The sequence below is a fragment of the Lepidochelys olivacea genome (assembly GCF_965140295.1).
Source record: "Lepidochelys olivacea isolate rLepOli2 genome assembly, chromosome: 8".
NCBI lineage: Eukaryota > Metazoa > Chordata > Testudines > Cheloniidae > Lepidochelys > Lepidochelys olivacea.
In genome coordinates, this window is record NC_140418.1 from 80,045,095 (window position 1) to 80,070,382 (window position 25,288).

The 25,288-nt window shown below is 40.1% G+C and overlaps 1 protein-coding gene across 2 annotated transcripts in view; it reads left to right on the top strand.

The window, feature by feature from the left end:
• The window catches only part of TTLL7 (tubulin tyrosine ligase like 7), a 105,194-nt gene extending 80,129 nt beyond the window's left edge, over positions 1 to 25,065 (top strand). For both annotated transcript variants that reach the window (XM_084636838.1, XM_084636837.1), the window contains exons 17-21: positions 3,975 to 4,088; positions 7,989 to 8,069; positions 15,363 to 15,523; positions 20,571 to 20,744; positions 24,743 to 25,065. In XM_084636838.1, coding sequence (XP_084492964.1) covers positions 3,975 to 4,088; positions 7,989 to 8,069; positions 15,363 to 15,523; positions 20,571 to 20,744; positions 24,743 to 24,860 — 648 coding nt within the window. In that variant the 3' untranslated portion in view covers positions 24,861 to 25,065. The remainder of the gene's footprint in view (positions 1 to 3,974; positions 4,089 to 7,988; positions 8,070 to 15,362; positions 15,524 to 20,570; positions 20,745 to 24,742) is intronic.
• Positions 25,066 to 25,288: the final 223 nt, after the last annotated feature.

The window sequence follows — 25,288 nt, forward strand, 5'->3', positions numbered from 1 at the left end:
TTCTTGATACAATGTCAGAGATCCTGAGGTACTGAAATAGCTTATGTTTTAATAGAATCTCAGGAGTATTGGACTGCTACACCTTTATGCTCCTTAAAATTAGCTCTTGCAGTGATTCTTTCATGTTTCCAGTGCATCCATTAGATTGCAGCCCTGCAAACACCACAACTTATGGGAAAGGACTTCTTAGTCTGTGCCCTTGTGACTGAGAATCTTGAGTTTCAAACACCCTTCCTGCACCATGTCTAAAAGATGGAAGGTTTTTCTCTTCTCCAGGACAGTCTGTGTGAATGATTTGGGAATTATTGATTTCCCAAACAATATAAAGGCTTATCTGCCTAAGGATTTTTACACTGGCAGAACTATGCTGGTGTTTCAACATCAATATAAATCCCCTGTATAGATATGTTGCATTAGAGTAAAGCAGGGCTTGCATTAGTAAGACTTAGGCTATATCTTCCCTGCAACAAGAGGTGTGCGTATACATTGAGAAACCTATTTTGGTGTAGAAACCTAGTTGACAAGGTAAAGCTAGTTTTGAACTCGATGTAGCTAGCTGAGGTAAAATCTATATCATCCACTCCTGGGATTTAGCTCATCCAGCTATATAAAGTTAAAAATTACAGGATCTTGTCTCCGTTAGGATTTTACATTGAGATAACTAATTTCAATTAGCTGTCTCAGAGTAAAAACACACATTTTCCCCCAAATGAAGACAAAGCTTTTCTCCCATTTTGAAATGCATCCCTAAGGTAGACAAGCCTTAAAGCCAATGTGGCCTAATTTAAAACAAGATGTATTTAAGAATAAACGGAAGATCAGATTTAAAAAGTTTTCACCACATATCTAGTTTTACACGTGACAGGAATTAAGATAGGTAGGTTTATTGTTGTGGTTAGCTGCAGTGTAGTAACTGCCTTACAGTTCTAGAGTTGGATTTCTCCCCTCTCTGTCCAGCCTATCTGAGATCATCCTCTTTGGTTTCCCCTTTCGTAGTTCCGTTATCCTTTACAGGTTTCTGTGATGTTCCTCATGCCCCACTTATGCCAAAGTGGTGTTCCCTGGGATCTGTCCCAAAATTAATTCAGGAATATGTTAAGTGCTGTAGCTAAACTATTTCAATTCCTGTTTTCCAGTCCCCTTTATATCTTATCACCCTCAAATAATCCTTTGGAGATAGGTCAATTAAAATGGGCACTTTCAGTCCACATATGCAATCCCTCTCCCCATCAGAGGAATGTCTGTTGTGAGAAATTATTTTGGGATGCTTATTAACCTTTCTAACTTTTACTCACCCTAACCAAAATTTTTAATGTGGCAAAAAGCTCATTGTCTGCTGCCTCTGAGGCTCTGTCTTGAAGATGAAAAAAGGTTCTTTTTTAAACTGAGTTAGTTGATGTGATGTAAAACATCCCTGACCATCTTTTGTACATACAGTTTAACAACTTTAAATTCCGCTAACAGGATTATAAAGATATTAACCTCTGTCTACAGACAGTGTTAAGGATGTTTCCCTTCACATTAGCTAACTCAAGGTTAAAAAAGCTCCTTTTTATCATGAAGACATACTCTGAGAATTTATTGATACAGAGCTAGTATGGACTTCTCTCTTCAGATTAATTCTGATCTATATCAAATACAAATTACTGAGACATTAAAATGAGTCTGTCACAGTGTGCCACTGAAAATGATCTACTCACTTAAATAAACATGAGTAAGAAACCAGATTTACTTTTTCATTGAGAAAGCTTCAACTACTGGCAGAGATCTTGTATTACAGAATATCCTTGCTTCTGTGACAAAACCGGGGTCGTATTCCTTAAAATAATGCAAATAAAGTTACTTATAGAATAGCAGTGGGAAAGATTTAATGATAACTTTATGGACTGAGTTCAATGCACAGTACTGTGTGATTGTTTTTGCAACCAAGCATAATATACTGTATATTGCTGATAGAGTAAAAATTAAAATGGATAATCCATAATTTTTTAGCATGCTCAAAATAAATTATTTGGAAAGTGTATGTTTATCAGCCCTTCGAGTAGTGAGAAGAAAGTATGTTTTTAGTGTCTTGTATTACCATTAATTAGATTGATTTAAAAACCAAATACATAAAGATATGGAACCTAAATATGGAAAAACAACCTATACTTGAGCTACAAACTCAGAATTATAAATAGAAATAAACGAGGCATTAGATGCCTCTTTATTTCAGAGCCAAATTATTATATATTATATGGCAACATTATTTTGTTAAGATTTAAAGTAGCTATCACTTAATTCGGCCAAAACAAGCCCTTAAGAGACTAAGGGCTGTACTTCTCCCAAAATCCACAGATGTTAGGCTGTAAATGCTAAGTTAATGTTCAACTTTTAACAAATATAAAATCAAGCCCCATCCCAAGCCTCCAGACATTCTGAAGTATGCAAAAGTGGAGTTATAATCTAATCTAATCTAATCTAATCTATCTATCATCACAAACAACCTTAATTCTGCCCCCATAGCACCATCCTGAGGGAACTAGAACATCTTAGACAATCTTAACCATCTGTCACACAGGCTCATCTCAATATTGATCAAAAACATTCATAACTTGAGTTTGAAATCCTGGCCCCATGAAGTCAATGGCAACACTTTTATTGACAAGGATAAGTGCAGGGTCCTGCACTTAGGATGGAAGAATCCAATGCACCGCTACAGACTAGGGACCAAATGGCTAGGCAGCAGTTCTGCGGAAAAGGATCTAGGGGTGACAGTGGACGAGAAGCTGGATATGAGTCAACAGTGTGCCCTTGTTGCCAAGAAGGCCAATGGCATTTTGGTATGTATAAGTAGGGGCATAGCCAGCAGATCGAGGGACGTGATCGGTCCCCTCTATTCGACATTGGTGAGGCCTCATCTGGAGTACTGTGTCCAGTTTTGGGCCCCACACTACAAGAAGGATGTGGATAAATTGGAGAGAGTGCAGTGAAGGGCAACAAAAGTGATTAGGGGTCTGGAACACATGATTTATGAGGAGAGGCTGAGGGAACTGGGATTGTTTAGTCTGCAGAAGAGAAGAATGAGGGGGGATTTGATAGCTGCTTTCAAATACCTAAGAGGTGGTTCCAAAGAGGATGGTTCTAGACTATTCTCAGTGGTAGAAGATGACAGGACAAGGAGTAATGGTCTCAAGTTGCAGTGGGGGAGGTTTAGGTTGGATATTAGGAAAAACTTTTTCACTAGGAGGGTGGCGAAACACTGGAATGCGTTACCTAGGGAGGTGGTAGAATCTCCTTCCTTAGAAGTTTTTAAGGTCAGGCTTGACAAAGTCCTGGCTGGGATGATTTAGTTGGGGATTGGTCCTGCTTTGAGCAGGGGTTTGGACTAGATGACCTTTTGAGGTCCCTTCCAACCCTGATATTCTATGATTCTGTGACTTTAGCAGGATTTCACCCTTTCATTTACTGAACCTGTGCATGGAAGTTTGGTATGATTTCATATGATTGGCAACTTGTGCTAAATTGAGATGCAGGACTGGAAAGCAATGGATGTCTCAGCTCACGTTGGAGGTGCAGTGGTAGAGTTCTGTGAGTTGTTTGTTAGTGGCTGCATAAAGAATCCTCTTTGCTCATAAAATAGTCTTTAAATTTAAGTTTGTGTTTCAACTGCATATTTTAAATGGGGTATATCATAAATCTATAGCAGATTTTTCTCATCTGTCTGAAACAAATTTACCTTCAGACTTTACTTCTCTTGCAGTATTTTACAAGTTCTAGTCAATACTTATATGTTAATGTACACATACAGTGTATGTATTATGTACATATACTGTTTTTACATTATTTTTAAAAAATCTATTTATTTTCCTCTGTTTGGGAATAAATGTTTTTTACCATGGAAATATCTTTCACATAAAAGATACACATGAAATCACTAATTCTTTACTAAATCAAATCCATATCCATTTTTGAATGAGTCTTTGCTTCAATAGAGAACAAAAGAGCAAGAAGAGGCATTGACAAGAGAGACACTGTTCATTTTCAATGATATGAGGATCAAGTTCCCAGGAAAAACAGATGAAGAGGCAGAATTAATCATAGAAAATGTAAGTATCTATCAATGAGAGAGGTGCATCACAGGACACTTATTGTTTTATATTCAGTCCCTATGAACTTGGGAAAATAAAAAGTGCATCTAATGATTCATGAGCTCCTATGGCCTTCAGCTCATGGAACTCATAAATCAAAGGATTCCAAAAGCTCAGATTTCTACATTCTACCTGACCTTAAAAGAACAACACTGAAATCATTCTTAGGACTTTCTAAAATGTGACAAACATATATAATTAGGAAGATTAATTAACTTAAGTTTATAATTGTGGAGGTTTGTCCTGTTAAAGTTCAAACTTTTAAGTAAGCAAAGAAGAATGTTACAATTAATTAATAGTTATGTTTCACAGAATGTGACTATGGATTATGACATGTTTATCACTACCCCTGAATAGGCATGCTAACGAACTCAGAAAGGTATGCAATAAGGTGAAGTAAAAGCCTGAGTATCAGTTCCAGGAATACCATTTGCATTCTTGCTGGCTCCTTCAGTTTGCCAGTTTGGCTTTTCCTTTTATCTAACATTCTTCTGAGCCTTAGTGGTTGGCGTGAAACAAAGAAGGATATGAAAGGAGGTGAAAGAATAAGAGATGAATATTGTGCTTGATGCTAAACAGTAAAGGGGAATCTTAAAAGAAAATAATACCAAATATGAAGAGATGCTGGGAGAGACAAAGTGCAGATGGGAAAAACTTTGAAAATGCTGAAGAACAAAGAAATAAACATCAGTTTAAGAAAGGAAAAAAGTAAATAGCGACGTTGTGTTACGCTCTTTCTCTGGCAGAGGTGTAACATACGCATGTTAACATGTCGCAGGTTAAACCAACTGTATCCTGGCTCAGTCAGGGGTCCACTTGCAGGGGAACTGAGCAGCTTTCATTGTTATTGGTAGGGGCTGCCCAGGCTGTTTTCTTTGTTATGATGAAGATGTATGCAAAGCTCTTCCTGACTCCAGACACTATCCATGTGGAAATGTCCACTGCCTTCTGGGCCATGCAAATCCTGAATGGCCATTGATACTGGCTTCATATAGGCCACGTCTATGCTACCTACCGGATCAGTGAGTAGTGATCGATCTATTGGGGATCGATTTATCTTGTCTAGTATTGACGCGATAAATCGATCCCTGATCGCTCTGCTGTCGACTCCGGGACTCCTCCACTGCAAGAGGCGGAAGCGGAGTCAATGGGGGAGCAGTGGCCGTCGATCCCGTGCCGCGAGGATGCGAACTAAGTGGTTCTAAGTCGATCTAAACTAGTCTTGTATCTGAAGTTGCGTATCTTAGATCGATCCCCACCCCCAGTGTAGACCAGGCCATAGTAATCCAGCCTCTCTGAGAGGGCAAAGATACCCCACAAATGTGCATACCAGAGAGAGATTTCTGAAACAATTTTTTTTAAACTTTTTTTTGGTGGGAAATTTCAAAATTTCCAGTTTTCCTGATGAAAACAAAAACTTTTTCAAAATTTCTGAATTTCAAACAGAATGGAAATTCTGAGTTTGAACCAGCTCTACTGACTATAGCTCTAGGACTTAATTCCTGTGTGTGACCCAGAAGCACAGGCATGAGACAATCCTTGGTCAGTCTATGGGTAGGGTCCTACCAAATTCACGGCCATGAAAAACATGTCACGGACCGTGAAATCTGGCCTCCCCCCGTGAAATCTAGGCTTTTGTGTGTTTTTACCCTGTATTATACAGATTTCATGGGGAGACCAATGTTTCTCAAACTGGGGGTCCTGACCCAAAAGGGAGTTGCAAGGTTATTTGGGGTGGGTGGGAGAGTTGTGTTATTGCCACCCTTACTTCTGCACTGCCTTCAGAGCTGGGCTGCCAGAGAGCAGCAGCTGATGGCTGGGTGCCCAATTCTGAAGGCAGCGCCCCACCAGCAGCAACGCAGAAGTCAGGGTGGCAATACCACACCATGCCACCCTTACTTCTGTGCTGCTGCCTTCAGAGCTGGGCAGCCAGAGAGTGGTGGCCGCTGACTGAGGGCCCAGCTCTGCAGGCAGCAGTGGAGACGTCAGGGTGGCAATACCATACCATGCCAGCCTGACTTCTGCGCTGCTGCTGGCGGCGACACTGCCTTCAGAGCTGGGATCCCAGCCAGCAGTCGCTGCCACGCTCCAGCTGCCCAGCTCTGAAGGCACTGCTGCCACCAGCAGCAGTCCAGAAGTAAGGGTAGCAGTACCGCAACCCCCCTACAGTAACCTTGCGACCCCGCCACAACTTCTTTTTGGGCCAGGATCCCTACAACTACAACACTGTGAAATTTCAGATTTAAATAGGTGAAATCATGAAATTTACTATTTAAAAAATGCTATGACCATAAAATTGACCAAAATGGACCATGAATTTGGTAGGGCTCTATCTACGGGCCATCTGAAAAACCAAATTCCCTTGTATGTGTGGGGCCTGGCCTAATTCTTGATCACTGAAGAGGAGTGCAAGGCCTGTTACGCCAATTCCTCCCTTTATAGTCTAATTTGAGAGCTCCCTTTGCTGTTTGTGGTGTGTGTGAGTAAGAATGCAAATATTCAGCTTAATAGGCTCCTCTTTTTTTCCTCCTTGGATAAGCTGTGGAATACGGCTGTGAGCCTGAGAGACTTTTTGAGCCATACGGTTCCTTTAAAACACCGTCACTGACTGTACAGCATAGCTAGCGAAGCACCTGCCTTTCACTTTAAGTGAATCCCTATAACATGGTTGCCATGAGCCTGGTGTCAAATAGGCTGGGCAGAATCTCTGGCTTTGCACCTGGGAAATTGATTGACTTGGGTGATGATACTGGGAAAATTTTTCAAAAGCACTTCAGTGATTTCGGAGCCTGAGTCCTATTGAAAGTCAATGGGACTTAGGCTCCCAAGTGACTTAGATGCTTTTGAAAATGGGTCTCAGGCTCCTATGTTTTTGAAAATTTTACCTATAATGCCTAAACCAGCTTTGAGCCACACTAGCTTTCAGTTGCTCCCAAGGCCTTGTCCAGCGGTCAGTGATTACCAAGGTAAAGGAGTGCCACGTAACTGCCTCCATTCCCCTGGGAGCATCCTTATAATGCGGGTTCAGAAGAGGGTGACATAAGGGCTGCAACAGTGGCTCTGCATCACTGGATCCTCTGGTAGCCAAATCCACCAGCTTTGGGTCTGTTCTAGCTGACCACAGAATCTGGCCCTTCAAAGGGAGTTTTGCCTGGATAGGAACTGAGGCATTTGAATGAACTCATAGGTTTCTCCCCCTAGGCTATTCGTTTTCTCGACTTTGAACTAAAGTAAAAGGCTTCTTCAATATTTTTTTCAAAATGTACTCCATCTAGTGGCATGTCCTGATATAACATTAAGCATGACAATATGCTTCCTGATTACAAAGTCCCCTGTAAAGCCACTTAGCGAACTTCTATTGGAAAATAAGAATCTCAGGGTTGGAACAGGTCAGATCACAAAGTGATGGTGTATTAGATGACTTTGAGGCAAAATTGTTAATAGATATTGATCTGGAATACAGACAACGGAGCAGAATAGCAAAAAATTAAAAAGATATGTTAATAGTTCATTAATATTTCGATGTAACCAAGGAAAAATAAAAATACATTTTCTATGATTATTAGGAAGAGTATTTTAAAGTTACCTTTAATGACCTGTATGAAGCACAAAACTTCATATTTACTCAAATAAACAATGGTTATATAATATTGAACTCTGTGCCCATCCCAGAGCTTTTGCTTGCAGTGCTAGAATGGCATGATCAGGTAGAACAGAGAATTAATTATTTTTTGCACAAAATGCTGGGATTGTTTTTAAACAATTAAGTATTTTACCAATGTAATATTGTTGCTGGAAATGTCAGATTCCACTCTTTATAGATGTTTGTTTTTATCTTTTGTTTTTCAACTAATTCAGATTATGGATAATTGGAAATACCATAAGACAAATGTGGCTTCATATTGGCTGATAAAACTGGACTCTGTAAAGCAACGAAAGGTGAGTGATGCACACGTCAACCTTTGAAAATACTATTAAGTAGTAAACATGCATTTAGGAGCCTACATATGGATTGAGGTGCCTAATTTTGGGTACCCATTTTTGAGTATCTTAGTGTAGAATTGTATGCATAGTGCCAGGTGTTATTTGGAGTATACCTTGGACAGCTCATGTGTGGTTGCAAGTCAACATGTGGGGGAGAGAGAGGTCTTGCAACTGGAGGGTCAATAATGTGAGCTTGTGGAAAAAATGACTGTTAGAACAGTAAACAGTGGAGAATTATCACTTCTAGTACAAAGACGCGTGTGCAGCAAACTCCTTCTCCCACCCACCAAAAGAAAAGAAGTAAATATAGCTATCAGGTGTCTGAGTTGTCTGAGTCTGAATTTGTCCCTTTGAGTGTAGTATCTTAGCAGATGGCTTGTTAATGACATGGCAGTGAATTGGAGATAGAGCTACAAAGATTGTAAACTCAATTGAAGATTACAACATTGTTAACAAAGTGCATGGTAGTTATTCCTCTTCTTTTGCCAAATAGTTTATTCCCACGAAAGATTAGTATTGCTTGTCATGCTTTCTCCAGTTCACAGAAATAGTCAGTGCTGCTAGTGTTTATAGTGTGCTAATGGCTTCATTCTTAATCTCCATTTTTAAAAAATGAACATATTTTAGTCAATCTCGGCTTTGTAATCCAGTGTCCCTTTTCCTTAAAATAGCTGAAATTTTTATTTGGCAATAGGTGAGATTATCAATATATCACTGGACTGGGAGTCAGGAGATTTGGATTCTCTTTCTGCCCTCGAAAAGAACTTGCTGTCTGACTTTGGGCAAGTCACTTAACCTGCTATGTGCCTCAGTTTCCCAATCTATTTTTTTAAAAAAGAAAACAGTGGAAAGCACTTTGCGTAAAATGCTTAATATATAATATGTATTGTTGTTAGGAAAGGTGAAACATCATTATAAAGGAACAGGAAAAATATGTTGTAACCCCGTTTCAAATTGCCCCTACAAAATCTGCAGTCTCATGTTCAATTGTTTTAATCTCTGTAGTTCTGAATACTGCATAAACTACCTGCTCTGTGTTTGGAACTGGGTACAGACAAGCTGCTATAAAGAAAACTTATCCGTTGTGATGTGATGTAATTGACTATTTGACCTCAAGTTCATACGTTAGATGGAAGATTTATGCATACAGTTTTATAAAACTGGCGTAGCTGTATAGAGACACAGACATGATGAGAACTTGATGATGCAGGTTAGCTGTGAACTTAATTACAGGTCTTTTGGAATTATATAAAGTGGCAGCATAAATCCACACTTCTGCAGAGATTTTTTTAAAAAGTATAGAGTGAATGTATTGTAGTAGTGTTAGGGGGCTTATTCCTTCACCCACTTACTTCCCTGGTCCTTCTCGCATCAACAGAGAGCAACAATACCCGAAGTCCAAAGGTGCAAACAATTCGATGTTTATTGGGGTGAACTTCCAGCAAGCATGATTCCAGTTTCCTTCCTTAGTATCCTCCTTCCCAGCTCTGACACCACAAAGCCTTACACCTGTGTCCCTGTTCCCATTCCTGCCCTTAGCCAAACATGATTCCAACTTCCTTACTCCCATTCCCTGTTTCCATTTCCCCCTTTAGCAAAACATGATTCCAATTTTCTTACCCCCATTCCCTGTTCCCATCTCCCCCTTTAGCAAAACATGATTCCAATTTTCTTACCCCCATTCCCTGTTCCCATCTCACACACCCACATGCCCACCCCCACCCACACCCCAGTCACTTCCTCATTGACTACAGATTATATAGTAAAACTTGAGTTCTGCTTAGCTATACCTTAACCAATCATTTTCCTGAAATTTAACTAAACAATCCTAACATATTGTAACATGATTATGTAACCAATTATATCCCACCACCTCAATTAGTTTACACCCAGCAAAATTAATTATACAGCAGACAGGACCAATCACAGAACCAGACAGAGATTATACAGACAAACAACAGCAAAGTGGGAACTATAATGACAAAACAATACAGAAGTGAGGATTTCACATCCCAGCTATTGATAAGTGAGTTCTTGCCAGACAGGATGCTATCAAACTAAGTTTCCTTTTACATTTTCTAGGCACTTCCCTTTCTCTGGAGGTGATAGGAATACAATCCTGTCCTGATAGTGCCTAACAGCCCAATAGCACCTTATTTCAATGTGACTAGTTTGGAATGTGAGGATGTGACTGTTCGCTTCCCAGCTTATGGCTGCCTCTGCTGCTTAGCCAAAGGCCTTAGCCTAAGAACAGGGCCTCAGACTGTCACAGTAAGAGAAGGCCCTTACACCAGCAGACAGTGATTTTGATTCTTTCTTTTATACCTCTATCACTAGCCAAGTGATAAGAATACACCTAAATTCTTAGAGTACAGGCCTTTGCAGACAGGCCTGAATATCTATATCCTAACAAGTAGTAGCAGTCATTGATTGAGACTGAATTATTTTATTATCTGACAGCCACTGGTCCCTCTGCTGAGTGCCCTTTGCCAATGATGATCTCTTACATGTTTGTAATGCACTGGGGAGGGTCGTTACCCCAGGATCCAATGCATAGACCTGTTCCATCCTTCGCAGCAGGGGAGCTCGGCTGCCTCACCAGCACTCTTCTCCATCTTTCACCAAACCTGCATAGGCCTCTCTGCTGGTGTGCGGATCTACACAGTTGGAGTGGTGGGTTATAGGAAGAGCAGGAAGATTTGTCGTGACCCACAGGTCTCAAACCTGGGTCTGCCAGATTTATGGGAGCAGCCACGCTCCAACCCTCCACCTTGCAGCCTGCTAGTAATAGCTTACCTGAGACTTACAAAGCCCAGCCCCTGCGTGAGGCTCCACCCATGAGGTCCAGTTTGTGGAGTCCCAGACTGGTTGATTGGTCTGCTGGCCATATGTAAGCCAGCAGCAGGACAACGAAGCTGTCCAAACAACTGGCTCCACCCTGTTCTGAACTGTGGGGCTTGTGCTTCCTGCGCCTGATTAGGGTTGCTAGTCATCCGGTTTTCGACTGGAACACCTGGTCAAAAAGGGACACTGGTGGCTCCGATCAGCACCGCTGACTGGGCCATTAAGAGTCCGTTTAGCAGCACAGCAGGGATAAGTCTAAGGGACACTGCCCGGCTCCATGCGGCTCCCAGGCTCCCATGTCCTGCCTCTGGCTCCTAGGTGCAAAGGTGGCCAGGGGGCTCTGCATGCTGCCCCCAGCTCCGCAGCTCCCATTGGCTGTGGTTTCTGGACAATGGGAGCTGTGGGGGCAGCGCCTGCAGACGGGGCAGTGCATGGAGGTCCCTGGCCCCTCCCCCTAGGAGCCAGACATGCCAGCCACTTCTGAGAACCGCCTGAGGTAAGTGCCGCCCGAAGCCTGCACCCACTCCCGCACCCCAACCCTGTGTCCCAGCCCTGAGCCCTGTCCCGCACTCAAAGTCCCTCCCAGAGACTGCACCCTCTCCCACACTTTGAACCCCTTGAACCCAGCCCAGAGCCCCTTCCTGCATCCCAAACCCACTCATTCCCAGCCCCGTACCGGAGCTCGCACCTCCAGCCAGAGCCCTCACTCCTCCTTGCATCCCAATCCCCAGCCCTGAGCCTCCTTCCGCACTATGAACTCTTCATTTCTGGCCCCACCCCGGAGCCCTCACCCCCTCCCGCACTCCAACCCCCTCCCCCAACCCGGTGAAAGTGAGTGAGGTTGGGGGAGAGTGAGTGACAGAGGGAGGGGGGGATCGAGTGAGTGGGGTTAGGGCCTTGGAGAAGAGGTGGGGGTGGGACAGCAAGCGGGGCAAAGGTGTTTAGTTTTCTGAAATCAGAAAGTTGGCAACCCTAACCCTGCTCCTGCTTGATTTTTCTGGCATTCCAACCTGGCTTGACTCCTGGCATCTGACTTGTGGTTCCTGATTTCATTTGTTTCCTGCCTGTGACTCCCTGATATCCTCACCTGCCCTGACTCTGGTTTCTGACTCATGGTTCTGATCTTCAGTTTGTCTCTTGCTTCTGATCTTCCTGTATCCCAACCCAGCTGACTCTTGACTCCTGTCTCATGAGTGCAGACTCTGGCTCTGACTACTAACTCTGGCTGCGTATGACCTGGTCATGACAAGATTGCACATTATCCCCCCTTCAGTGGAGTGTACAAGAAAAAGATAATGGAACGCAGACCCCAAACTTTGCAGTCTTCTCTGAAGTGGAGATCCCTTTGGGGGGAAAAGGTCCGGGGCAACTGTAGCTAGGAGGAGTCCTTGATAGCACAGATCTTTTGCACCTAGACTGCTAGGAGTAGGGGGAGGGGAAATCTGCTGGGGGTCAAAGCTGCAGCAGAGATGTGGGTCCCCTGTACGGAACCTTGGGGAGTCTCTTTCATCTATTCCAACAAGGTTATCCCTTTAGAAAAGAAAAAAGGGCGGGGGCGGGGGGAGGAATCTCCATGAAGCCCTGGCAGAGGGCACAACCCCCTCTTGTGGGCTGAAGGGGGTACTTAGACCTGATATGGCATCACCACTCCAATATGTTAACAGGTATCTCAGATTGGGAATACTATTTCATTGACCACACCGTTTTCAATTGCCCCTGTTTTGTTTTTGTTTTTTTTCTTCTACTACAAGAGTTTCAGCCATCCTGTTTAATTTTAGCTGTGGCTTTATCACTCCAGCTGGTGTTTCCCCTGTAACCGGTGTTTTAAAAAGCATGCTAGTGGGTCCTGTGCTTTCTTTGACTGACGCTTGTGTGGCACCCAGGGCATGTACAGTATGTCAGGATAAGACACTAGGTCATTATTAATATAAAATGCAGTACTGAAAATGTGGATTTCTTCATGTGAAGACACCTTTGATGACTCAGGAGAATAATACTACCTGAAGCATTGATGTGCTCTTGATATTCTGGCAGCAGGGGAAATGATTTGCTGTACGTTTTTGTACCTTTTTAACCTCAACCCCTTCAAGCAATCAGATAGTTATTCTTAGGGATGTAGTTATACAAATGGCTTCCCTTGGAGATTGACATTGCAGCTAAGGATTTCCAAATGTGACATATGAGCACAAAGCTTTAGTGGAGCTGAGAGCAGAGTGTTTTATATTCTAGCAGGGTGGAGATGGGAGGGAAAAGCAGAAAAAAATGAGTGTTAGAGAATATTTCTGAAAGTATAAGTATGTAGTTCAAAAGCAGCTCTGCAATTGTATGAAGTTTTAAAACAGAAACTTGGACTCTCTGGCACACGCTCTGGGGTTACTAGGAAATTCCAGAATACGGGAAGGAAATATCCGTCAAATATGCTAGGTTTTCAGTATGTCTATCCCCAACAGGTATATCTTCTTAATGATTTTTCCACCCTTGCTCTGGTTAAATACAAACACCTGTATATAGCCATAATCTCTAACATCAAACAGTGATGCGTTGCAAGGACCGTTTAGCAACTGTATTACCTCAGCTTGCACAATTTCTACTGTATCCACTGCTGGCACACTCTCTGTCTTTGACTGCTCAGTTTATTCACCACCTTGTTCTGTTATATCTAGATGATTTGTTGTGTTAGTGCAAAAGAAAAGAAAGAAAAGGACATTCTCATTCTGCACAGGGAAATTAATTTGGTTGGAGCTAAATGGCTGTGCCCTTGTGCAATGCCTGAAAGTTCTTTAGTTCTTTTTTGGGTGCTGATCCGTAGAGGTATTCTCTGTGCGTCTACATGCACTCCATGTGCCCAAAACCAGAGGACTCTTCAATAGCAATATTCATTGGTGTAGTAAAAAGACAACGCTCATCTTACCATGGATAAATTCTCTGCTTGGTCACTCCCTTGTCAGGTATCTTAGGGTTTGGATACCATCTTACTTGCTGAGCAGTAGGGGCAGCTCCTTTCAGAAAATCACTTTAACAGGCTTTATTCTATGTGATGCTGTTGGCATTTTGGGGTCTGATGAACTGCAATATGCTTTTTGGGGTGAAATTTGCCTTTGTTCAGCACAAAGCCTATATAAGTGGTGGGCCACCTGTGGCCCTTCAGGATAATCTGATTGCGAGCTGTAAGACATTTTGCTGACGTTGACCATCCACAGGCACGCCCCCTCCTGCAGCTCCCAGTGGCCGTGGTTTGCCATTCCCAGCCAATGGGAGCTGCAGGAAGTGGCGGGCCGCAGGGACATGCTGACTGCCATTTCCCGCAGCTCCCATTGGCCAGGAACAGTGAACCACGGCTACTGGGAGCCGTGGGGGCCATGCCTGCAGACGGTCAACATCAGCAACATGTCTTGCAGTCCGCAATCCGATTACCCTGATGGGCCACATGAGGCCCGCGGGCAGCAGGTTGCCCACCACTGGCCTATCTGGTACTTAAATTACGTTCTCAGAAAACATGTTACAGGCAGTATTTAAATAGCCATGATTTAGCCCAGATTCTGTGCTGCAATTCTGCATCAATATATCCACACACAACTCCCATTTAATTCAAGTGTATCGGAGAGCAGAATTGGTCATGTTCTAATGAGGTACTTCCTACTCCATAGTCTACTGGTGTATGTATGCATGGAAGAAAAACCACATGAGACATTGAGCTAAGATGTATACTAGACAGAGGACCAACTTATACACTGTGCGAAAACATCCAGTTTTCTTCTTTCTCCCCACAAACAATATATGTCCATTACATTTTTAAAAAGCATTTCCTTTTCAAATGTCTCTTAATGCTGATTTTTCTTCAATGCTATGACATACTATTTCCTGCATAAAAGCCAGTCTTACTAAAATAGTGTCTTATGGTTTGATTCTGAGTAGGGCTAAGCACCTGCAACACACACTGAAGTCAGTGTAGACTGTGGGAGCTCAGCTCCTCTCAGGATCATTCTTTTATGAAGTAGATGGTATTCTAAACACGGTAACCCATTTTAAAAGTATTCAGTATTGCTTAAGATGGTATGAATAATAAGGCTCCTTATCAGCTCTGTGTGTGTGTCCTTTTCTGTTTTTACTTGTTTTTAACAATCTTTTTTACTTGCTAATACTGGAAAAGGTGGGGGGAGAAATACTAATGCAATAAATATGAAAACTTGTTTTGTTTTTGCAAAATGGGTTTGATGGAAAATGATGCCATAGCAAAGTTAGTAAATAAAACAGCTTGTTGAAATTTAGAAGTGATGATGCTATATGATAATTCTCCGTTACCATTTTTTCTGTGTAATGAAAGGACAGATGTTTGATTTTGAGATTTTGTTATATATGTCTATTTTTTTAATGCTTTGATTTGCTTGAAATATTCTTTTCTAGGTTTTGGACATAGTGAGGACAAGTGTTCGTGCTGTTCTGCAACGTGTCTGGAGGGTTTCTGATGCTGAATGTTTACATTTGTACCGTATTTTTAACCGTTTGTTTAATCGCTTACTCTGGAGCCATGGCCAAGGCCTGTGGAACTGTTTCTGTAATTCAGGGTAGGCCTAATAAATGTATTATTGTAATCCTTCTAATAATTTCACAGCTGGCCTAGTTTAATGTTTACTTTCGTTCAAGAAATTATTATAATAAATAGAACTGTTTTAAAAACCATTAATCAAAAATGTACCATGTAATTACCTATTAACATAGACCAAGCATTTCAATAATAGGCTAGTACAGTTAGGATCTTAGATCCATATGAAGGTATCTAAAGTAAATGATTTGATTTTTCAGGAATGCTGAGCATCCTGCAGCTCCCATTGATTTCTCTCATTGAGAGACCCTTCTGGCTCAGCACTTTTGGCCTGATTTTCAACTATTTAAGTGACTCTGACAGGGTCTCTGGGGTGCTATCTGGATTGTGGGACCACGGAGCCTCCAAAACCCGCCAGCCTGGGGTTTCCCTCACTCTACAAAGCTACTGCACTTACACAGACATCCCCAGGCAGGGACACACCCAACTGAGTTACATGAATGCTTCTCCCACCCACTCATGAAGCTGCAGCCTTGCACCCCAGAACTGTACTCTGTGGCACTGGTCAGAAGCCTGGCCCGTGTCAGCTCCTGACCTAGTTGGCCACTCTGACAAAAGGGTAGTGGATGTGCAACAGCCCTTGATAACCTGAGTTGAGATTGCCTGGGCTCTTCAACCAAACAGGCTTTATATTAGGTAAAATATAAAACAGATTTATTAATTACAGAAAGATGGATTTTAAGTGATTATAAGTGGTAGGCATAAAGGTCAGATATAGTTACCTTAAGAAATAAAAATAGAAACATTCTAAATCCTAAACTTTTAATCTAAACAAGCATTGAATCAAATAGCTTTTCTCACCCTGACAGATGGTACAGGAGGTTACAGTTCCTCAATACATAGACTGGACCATTTTCTAGCCAGTGATCCAAACTCCCCAGTTCAAATTCTGTGTCTTGCAGACATGCTTCCAGGTGTTGAGATGTGGGGGGAGAGAGGCCAAGTCATGATGTCACTTCCCTCCTTTTATACTTTCTTCCAGTTTGCTGGAAAGATCCTTGCTGTGAGGAGGGGATCAGGCAGTCGCCATTGATAAAAGCACTCCATTGCAAACATACCTTCTCTAAGGAATCTCTGGGATAGTGGATTCTGTTGTTGATGAGCTATTAATGCTGTCTGGCTATTGGTAGCTACTATTTTGTTGTAACTGAAAGGCTGGTTGTGGGTGTTCCCAACCTCACAACATATTTCAGGAACAGAGCTAGCAATACTTCATAACTTCACATACAATGATAGCACATACAATCCAGTAGGATAGTCATGTTCAACAGATCAAGACTTTTAAAATACCTCCTCACAAGGTATACTTTGTACAAAACATATCCTAATTATATCACCGTGGTGAATATGAGGTTCCAGGGTGCCACTTTGAGGTACAGAGAGTCACAGTGACTTAATCTTAACTTTAGTTGGCCTCTGACAAAAATCCTGGCCTTATCTGTTTGATTCCTAGAATAAAGAAAAGGAGAGTCAAGTAAAGAGTCCTGCTGACATTTTATACCCCAAGTATTCAGCTTCTGTTGTGTGGTTTAGAAATACAGCAGAATTTCTGAGTTGGACTGTATTTGCTCTTCATTACATATCTGAAACAATTATGAGAATGTGAGCATGTGAAAAGTAGGAAATTGTGACACTGATAGGTAAAGAAATGTGTTTTTTGCTTGAAAATTAAGGATGGTTACTGGAAAAGATGCCATGTTTTTAAAATTAAATTAGCCCATTCCCCAGCCCCTGATGCTCATGCAGTTGAAGTCAAAGGACTATTCATGTGAGGAAAGGTCTGCAGGATCAGATCCTATGTATATAACAGAGCAAAATAGGTCAAAGATCTTTTACAGTTTTTTTCCCCATAAGGAAGACTATATGTATGAATATGTACCATATATGCTCTCCAGATAAATTTCTTCGTAAATATATAGCATGAGGTGACTAATGGGATGTTTTTGAGTAGCTTGCAAAAGAGGATTGAAAAAAGATTTATTGAAAATGAGCTTCAACAAATATACACATGATGATGATGGGTTTCATATGTACAAAAAGAAATAACTCATTTGTCACTTGTAGGGAATGCTTGCACTACATTTACAAATGTAATAAACCTTACCTGTATTCAACACAATGACAAGAAAAGGGAGGTGGGAAAAAAATAGGATATTAAAAGCAACAGTCCGAGAGTGAGAGATCCTCTGCTGGCATAAATTGGCATAGCTCCATTGATTTCAATTGACTTTAATGGTTTGATGTCAATTTATACCAGCTGAGGATCTGACCCATAATATGATTGATTCTTCTATAAGTGCTTGCATATGTCCATTACACTGTATGGGTATGATCAAAATCTTAGCATTGTACCTAGTGGTACTTTTTTCCACTTCATTGTTTTAAAAATATTTTATTTCAGAATTTTCAATAATCCCTTAATTTTAGTGTTACAGTTAGCATCGCTTTACACAACATATATGTGAACCTCTTGCTTTTAATATTGAATTTTTTAATATTTAATATTGTTTTGGAAGCCTCAATTTGTAATGATTCTTATTTTCAGAAATCAAACATTTTTCTACAAAAATGTTTTTTGTTCAAAAGTTGATCAGCTCTCCTGTTCAACTGATTCAGGAATGCCGCTCTTGAGCCTGCTGAATAAATCAGTGAAGAGCAGGATCTTTGATATAGCAAAAGCTCCTTTCACGCAGAACAGTGCCTTTGTCAGGGAGCCCAGCTGGCTCAGTAGGGTTGTAAACTATCCAGGAGTCTCCTGAAATTAAAGATTATTTCATGTGATAAAATCTCCAGAAATTCTTCCAACCAAAGTTGGTAACCCTATGCCTCAGGAGTCAAGATGAACTCTGACAAAATTCCTGTTCCTTGTTAAAGGAGTTATTGCTTTGTCAAACATCTTTTTTTAAAAAACCTAAGAAACTAATATATACAAACACTGTGGGGTGTTGAGCTTGCCCTACATGCAATATACCTAATACAAAACCTACAAAGCAAGGAAATAGAAAATTATGGCTGTCAGCAGTACATATCCTGTTTCTCCAGCCAGAGACATACTTTACCACTAGCCCAATCACCATACCCCCAAGAGAACATGCTGGAGCCTTAACTCTGCCCTAGAGGGTGTGTGCAATTTTACAGAAGTGAATAGTAGGGACACTGGGGGAGTGAAGTTTGGTGTGTTTGTGGTAGAGGTGGAATTTGGGGAAGATTATGCTGGTTTCCCTCCTAAGGCAGAGTTAAAGTTGTGGTGCATTCTCTGTGGTGTAGGGTGGCTGGGCTAGTGGTAAGGTATGTGTCTCTGCGGGAAGAATAGAGGATATTTATTGTTAGTAGTTTTAACTCGTTATTCCCTTGCTATTTAGGTTGTGTTATATTAGGTGTAGAATGACTAACAGATGCATAAAAAACACTTGTGTATTAATATATGGTATCTGTATGGCATAATCTAGATGTAGCTAATTAATGATAAACTTGCTTTAATCGCCTGCACAAAATCAAAAGGAGTACTCGAAAAGTGATCGTACCAGTTTGATTAAAAATCAAGGTTCAAATAAAGGCTCACACATGATTTAGAATATAGCATACTCCAGCATGGCCTTCCCTTGTTGTATTCCTGTATCCCCTTTCCACGGTGGTGTGCCATGCCAAAAGCAAATTAGATATACCCAAAATTACCTCAGATTTTACTTGTCACATTTCCTGTTCATGCACTGTTATAGCATCAGCCGTGAATTGTCACTAAGCCCTAACAGACATCCTATTTTATGACTCTTATTCAAAACCCCTATGTGGAGGATAAAATCCTGGCTCCACTGAAGTTTTTAGGGAAAAAACTACCATTGACATCAGTGAGCCCAAGACTTCATTCTGGATGCTTAGAACCTGGAAGAGGGATGCAAGGAACCCTCCCCCCACACCTCTCCCACACATATACTGATTTGTTTTTTTAATAAAACAAACACACAAACCCAAGCTTGCCACCCATCTAAGCCATCATAGAGGGCTTTCATTTTTTTTTAAATAGGGAAAGGGGTTTCAAGTATGAATTTTGCCTTTGGACACCCACATAGTTCTCTGTATTCATATCTGAATATTGGACCTATAGTAAGTTGTGAATAAACACAAATGCTGAGTTAGCCCTGTGCACAGGACTAATTCCTCCTTGCTGTGGTGAAACGCACCAGGTTAGACTAGCGTGGGTAGCCTTAAAATTCTGTGCACTGAAAAGCTGAAGGGACTAAACCTTTTTTGGAAATAAAAGGTTAATGGAAACAAAAGTACCTTGTGTATGGTTATTTCAGAGGGAAAAATTTACCAGACACAAACTGAAAGTTTTAATTATACTTCTCTGACTTGATAAAGAGCAGTCTCCCCTGCCCAGTTAGAGCAATGTGCTAATGTTCAAATGGTCTAGACGGAGAAACTCCCATCCCATGACTTTTTGAATGGTTCTGATAGAGAAATGAAATGCTTCCATTTATCTATTTTTTGGAAATGTGAAACAGAGCACAGTATTTTGAACATTTATATTCGACTGTCATATGTATCATTTGTTATTCTCTTCATGCTTAATATCATGGACTTCTGAATATGACTGACTAATGAAAGTATTAGCATGCTATATAATTACTATTCAGATAGTAGCTTGTTAAAAATAAATCAGTATTTTGTGCATCTCATGATGTAGAACACCATTTAAAATTGCATGGCAGTAAATCTTTACGTGCTAAACCTAAACAATGGTCCTATAAATGCTTTAGGGGACATACTGAATGAAAAATGGGTTGTGATCATTTTGAAATATGAAGATTAACTTCTTAATTTGTATTTTATATTCCCACCATCTGTCAGTATATGGGTTAAATAGCATAGGCCTTTCCTGTAAACAGGCAAGGTCACACTTTATTTCTCTTACTCCTCCACTGCTAAATCTGATGTGCAGTAGTAAAGCTTTTAGATTGCCATTTGTAACAGAAAACATGAGGTCATGTCTGTTTCCATGCCAACAGAAGTTCTTGGGAGACCATATTCAGTAAAAGGACAGAGGTGGTGACTCCTGAACAACTCCAGTGTTGTCAACGACTAGTACAACTTTGTAAACACTGCCTGCTAGTGGCTTACAAATATTCAGCAGATTCAAGAGGATCTGTTACTGGAATTAGCCCTGACTGGGATGATACAAGGTATATACTTTCATATTTCTAATTATGAGACATATTGGAATGTATGATCAGATTTTAAATTATATGTGTATACTTTCCTCTAGGCTAGTGGTCTCACCCTGCGGCCCATGAGCTGCTTGTGGCCCAACCAGCACACAGCTATGGCCCATGTGACATCTTCGGGGCCATACAAGTGTATATATATTGTGTGGATGTGGCCCACATAACACAGAGAGAGCTGTATATGCAGCCCACAATGGTAAACAGGTAGAGAACCACTGCTCTAGGCCTAGGAAAAAGCAACACGAACTAGTTCACTGTCTGCAACATAAAGGATGAGCATTTCCTTCCAGCCCTACTTCCTGTCATTATGATTTCTATAGTGTGGTAGTGAACGCAACAGAAATTATCCTTGCTGGGTTAAGAGGAGACTTACCATATTCCTTTTATTTGAAACTAACTTATTAAAAGTTGTTTGCTTAATGCCCAAATAGCCAGAGTAAGAAAGGCATTCTGTACTTAACTGAATTGAAACTTGCCTTTCTTCCTTTTCCTCAGATTCCTGAGAGTAATTGATTCCTGGTTTGCATTCCTAGGAGTGCCCTAACATGTATTACTCAGCTGGCTTCACAACCACTGTGGGATCCCACAAGAGCATAGCTCCAGGCCATGGTCAGGTAAGTGCCATCTGACTTACTGTGTTGTACAGTTTTGCAAAGTTTACTTCTAAAAACTGCAGACATAACAGTTTTTCTTATTGTATTTCCAAAAGTGTATAAACATTTTGTTAAAACCTTGCAAAACAGCACAATATAGTAAAAAAAAAAAAAAAAAAAAAAAAAAAAATTGGCACTTACCTGACTCTCCATGCGCAGGGTCAGTTCTTCAGCAGAGTTATAATATTGTCAGCATGCTGACTTTTACTGAAACATCACTAGGAGTGGAGAGCCAGTGATCTGTGACGCAATGGTCCTGAATTGCAGAATTAAAGGTAAGTTTCAGATTTATGTTCTGAATGCTTCTCTTACCCTAGTAATTTGGATCATTCAGTACATAAACCTACAAATGGGTTGTTCATTTTAAAAGTCATGCAGTTCTGTCCAAGGGCAGTGTTTATTCCTTAAAATAGCAAATACATTTAGAATGTCCTATAGAAAATAAACGCAATATATATTATCAGTTAAACCTACTGTATGACTTAATTGCTTAAGCAATATGTCTTTAACTAGTTATTTGATATATTAAACTTTCTGCTATTGTCATGTGAATGTTTCAGGGGCTCTAACATAATTTAATACCAGCTGGAAACAGAAGCTGATTGTTCACAGCAAAAGTAGAGGTAATTTAGCCACAAAATGAACCATATGCAATATTCATATACAAATGAGCTTATAATAGTAAAGTGGTAAAATAAAAAAAGATGAAACAAAGTAATTCTTACTTCCACCATTAATACATGGTCATTTTTTTTTCAATTAAAAACCAGCCATAACTGTTCAGACCAATCAAATCACTGTAGTGTATTGCCTAGCTAACAGGCCTGCATTGGCCATTTTCTGTGACTCTGTTGAAGTCCAATGGAAGTGTAATCATGGATTTCAAATGTGAGCAGAATCAGGCTCTCTGTTTTAGATAAGTGCATAGCAGTTACAAAACAGTAACTTTTACTTCTATATCTGTAGTACCATAGTTGTCAGGGTAACTTTGATTAAAAGCTACAACCAGTCTGCATTTATCTCAAAAAACATTACATTTATATTATGGCTACAACTAACCGTTATGTTCTGGCTAAAAAAGGGGCTTCCTATTTTCTTTACGGGAAAGAAACTTTTATATCAGCTGGGTTTGCTTGTATTTGTCCAGCCAGCCCTAATATGTACAAGGTAACAGTGACGTTATTTCCCTTGAGTAACCACTACACAGTTTCACGTTGCACCTGGGTTTGTATTTTTAAGCTATCAAGGAAATTATATTAAAGGATTTTCACTGATGATAATTTTGTTCACTATTATTGTGATATAGTATAAGTAAGACCCTGTAAACTGTAGCATATGGGCAGAGAGTGATGTAAAGCTATTTTTTTTCATAAATGTAAAGTTTCATTTGTATAGCTCTGTTGGGCTTTCTTGAGAGGGAAACGATTTTCAGGCTACGTTTATGTGCACTTTTTTGGCAGCTTTGTCAGATGCATCTCCAGTTTCAATTGGCTATTTGTACATTTTTGGCATTTTACACATTACTGTACATCTAATTCCCAGTGATACTGTTCCTGATGGAAAACCAGTCATTATTTTAACTTTATTGCATAGGAAAAGCTCAAATTGTTAAACATATTTCCAAAATAATTTTCACTGTACAGTTCAGTAGTCCCAGAGCTCTTGTTATCAGATATTAGTGGGAATACCAAGGTAAATGATGAATTATGTTTTCTTCACAAAATAAAAATAAGAGTAAATGCTGTGAAAACACAGCCAGACTTCTTTTCCAGTCAGGATACTCAAATCTCGTAACACATGCTTTTTTAAAAAACAGCCTCTGACCTTTTGAATCCTAACAAAATTCACTTCTAAAAGAAACTTGAAGGAAAGTGGTCATCCCCAACCCCAATTCCCCCTGCTGGTTAGATCCTCAGACAAGCATAGTAGATGTCACATCTCACACCTCATCAGCACTGCTCAGATGTTCTTGCTCCCAAATCTTGTGAGATACTGAGCACCTCTGCACAAAAGGTTTCAGAGTAACAGCCGTGTTAGTCTGTATTCGCAAAAAGAAAAGGAGTACTTGTGGCACCTTAGAGACTAACCAATTTATTTGAGCATGAGCTTTCGTGAGCTACATGCTCAAATAAATTGGTTAGTCTCTAAGGTGCCACAAGTACTCCTTTTCTTTCTGCACAAAAGGTGCTTGCCTCCCATAAGATCAGGCCCTTTGTTTGTAGCAAATTGATTAGCCTTTGGCAATAATCGCCTTCCTCAGGGCTTAAACAAACCAAACATTTACACTTCCTTATAGAGCAGATGTTTCCCATTAACAGTCATGACATTGCCCCTTTCCCTGTGATTAGTAGGATTAATCCTCAGAACTCTTTCAATGCACTCGCTCAGCATCAATCAATATGATTCCCTAGAATGCTGCTACACTTCTTAAAACAATACATTATATAATCTGTGGTGTATGTAATCTGTTCTAGCATTGCCCATCACTCATGAAATTTTGATTTAATGTGGATGTTTTGTATTGTTTTTTGTGCTCATCTAATGACTCCGGCAATTAATTATAAGAACTGTTAATAAACAGATTTAAAAATTAAATATTAAGCAACAGATGATGAATGTTTGTAATGTTGTCTAAAATGTATCCTATAGCTAGTCTGATTTAAAAAATAAAGATAACTGAGTCACTGATTAATGAATGATGAATTAGTAGATTGCAGAAATCTGGGGTGTTTGCATTACTTGGATGGTGGTGGTGGCATGCCAATATTTAAAACAACTAGGGATAGTCCAATGATTAGAGAAGAAAACTGGGATTCAAAACTACATGTTTTTTTATTGCCTGGCTTTGCCACTGAATTTCTGTTTCACTTTTTACAGGTCAGTTAATCTGTGTCTCAGTTTTTAACCCATTTTTAATCTGGGAAAAATAATACTATTCTAATTGAGATCCTTAGGAAACAGATTAGAAATAGCTTTGCATAAGTGACTGTTTTCTCGTTTTTTTTTCCCTATAAAGGGCTGGCTATTGCAAGCATTTAACATCTTTACCATTAAGAAATCAGTGGCAAAATGTATGACCCAAAGTAGGCTGCAGTTTTGCTATGGCTGTCTATAGGTTGAAATAAATAATATTTATTTATTAAACCTTTTCCTTTGTCTGAGACAAAGGCCTGCCACACGGTACTCTGTGTGAATGTACATAAAGTCTGACATACCAAGATTATAATGTGAGGCACATGCATGACTAATGCCTTTGAATGTTATCTTTGCAGTTAAATTCCACTTTTTTAAAATCATTTTTAGGTATTTACTGCCAGGACCTTCACAGTTAATCATGAAAACATCCTCCAACTTTATCTGCACTTCATCTGGAATGCCTCGCTCTAACATATTGTTTGCACCCAGGTATAGCCACTTGTGAAACAAAGAGAAGAGTGCCACGCTTGATAAATAATGGCATTCCATTTTTCCACTTTAAATTTGTGAGGGAGCTGAGTATAAGCACTGTTATATATTTGCTACAGTACATAAAATTTAGCTGAAATCCTACTGTAAAAGCATAACCTTTCTGGAAATCTAATAAACATTGTTAAGTTGTTTACACAAATATGTGAATGTCCAGATCTTGCTAAGTTTATAAGTAATTCCTTCCTACTAGAAATGTTATTTTTGCTGCAATATATAAAATTGAGTTAATCTTGAAGATCCTATTACAGTGTTTAATTAGGTACAATATCTTTTAACTTGAAATATATTTATTGTAAATCATACTGTTCATTCTCTCCTAGATAAGCCTGTTGTAGAACAGTAATGGTAATTAAATATAAGTCATCTGATCATTTCTATAGC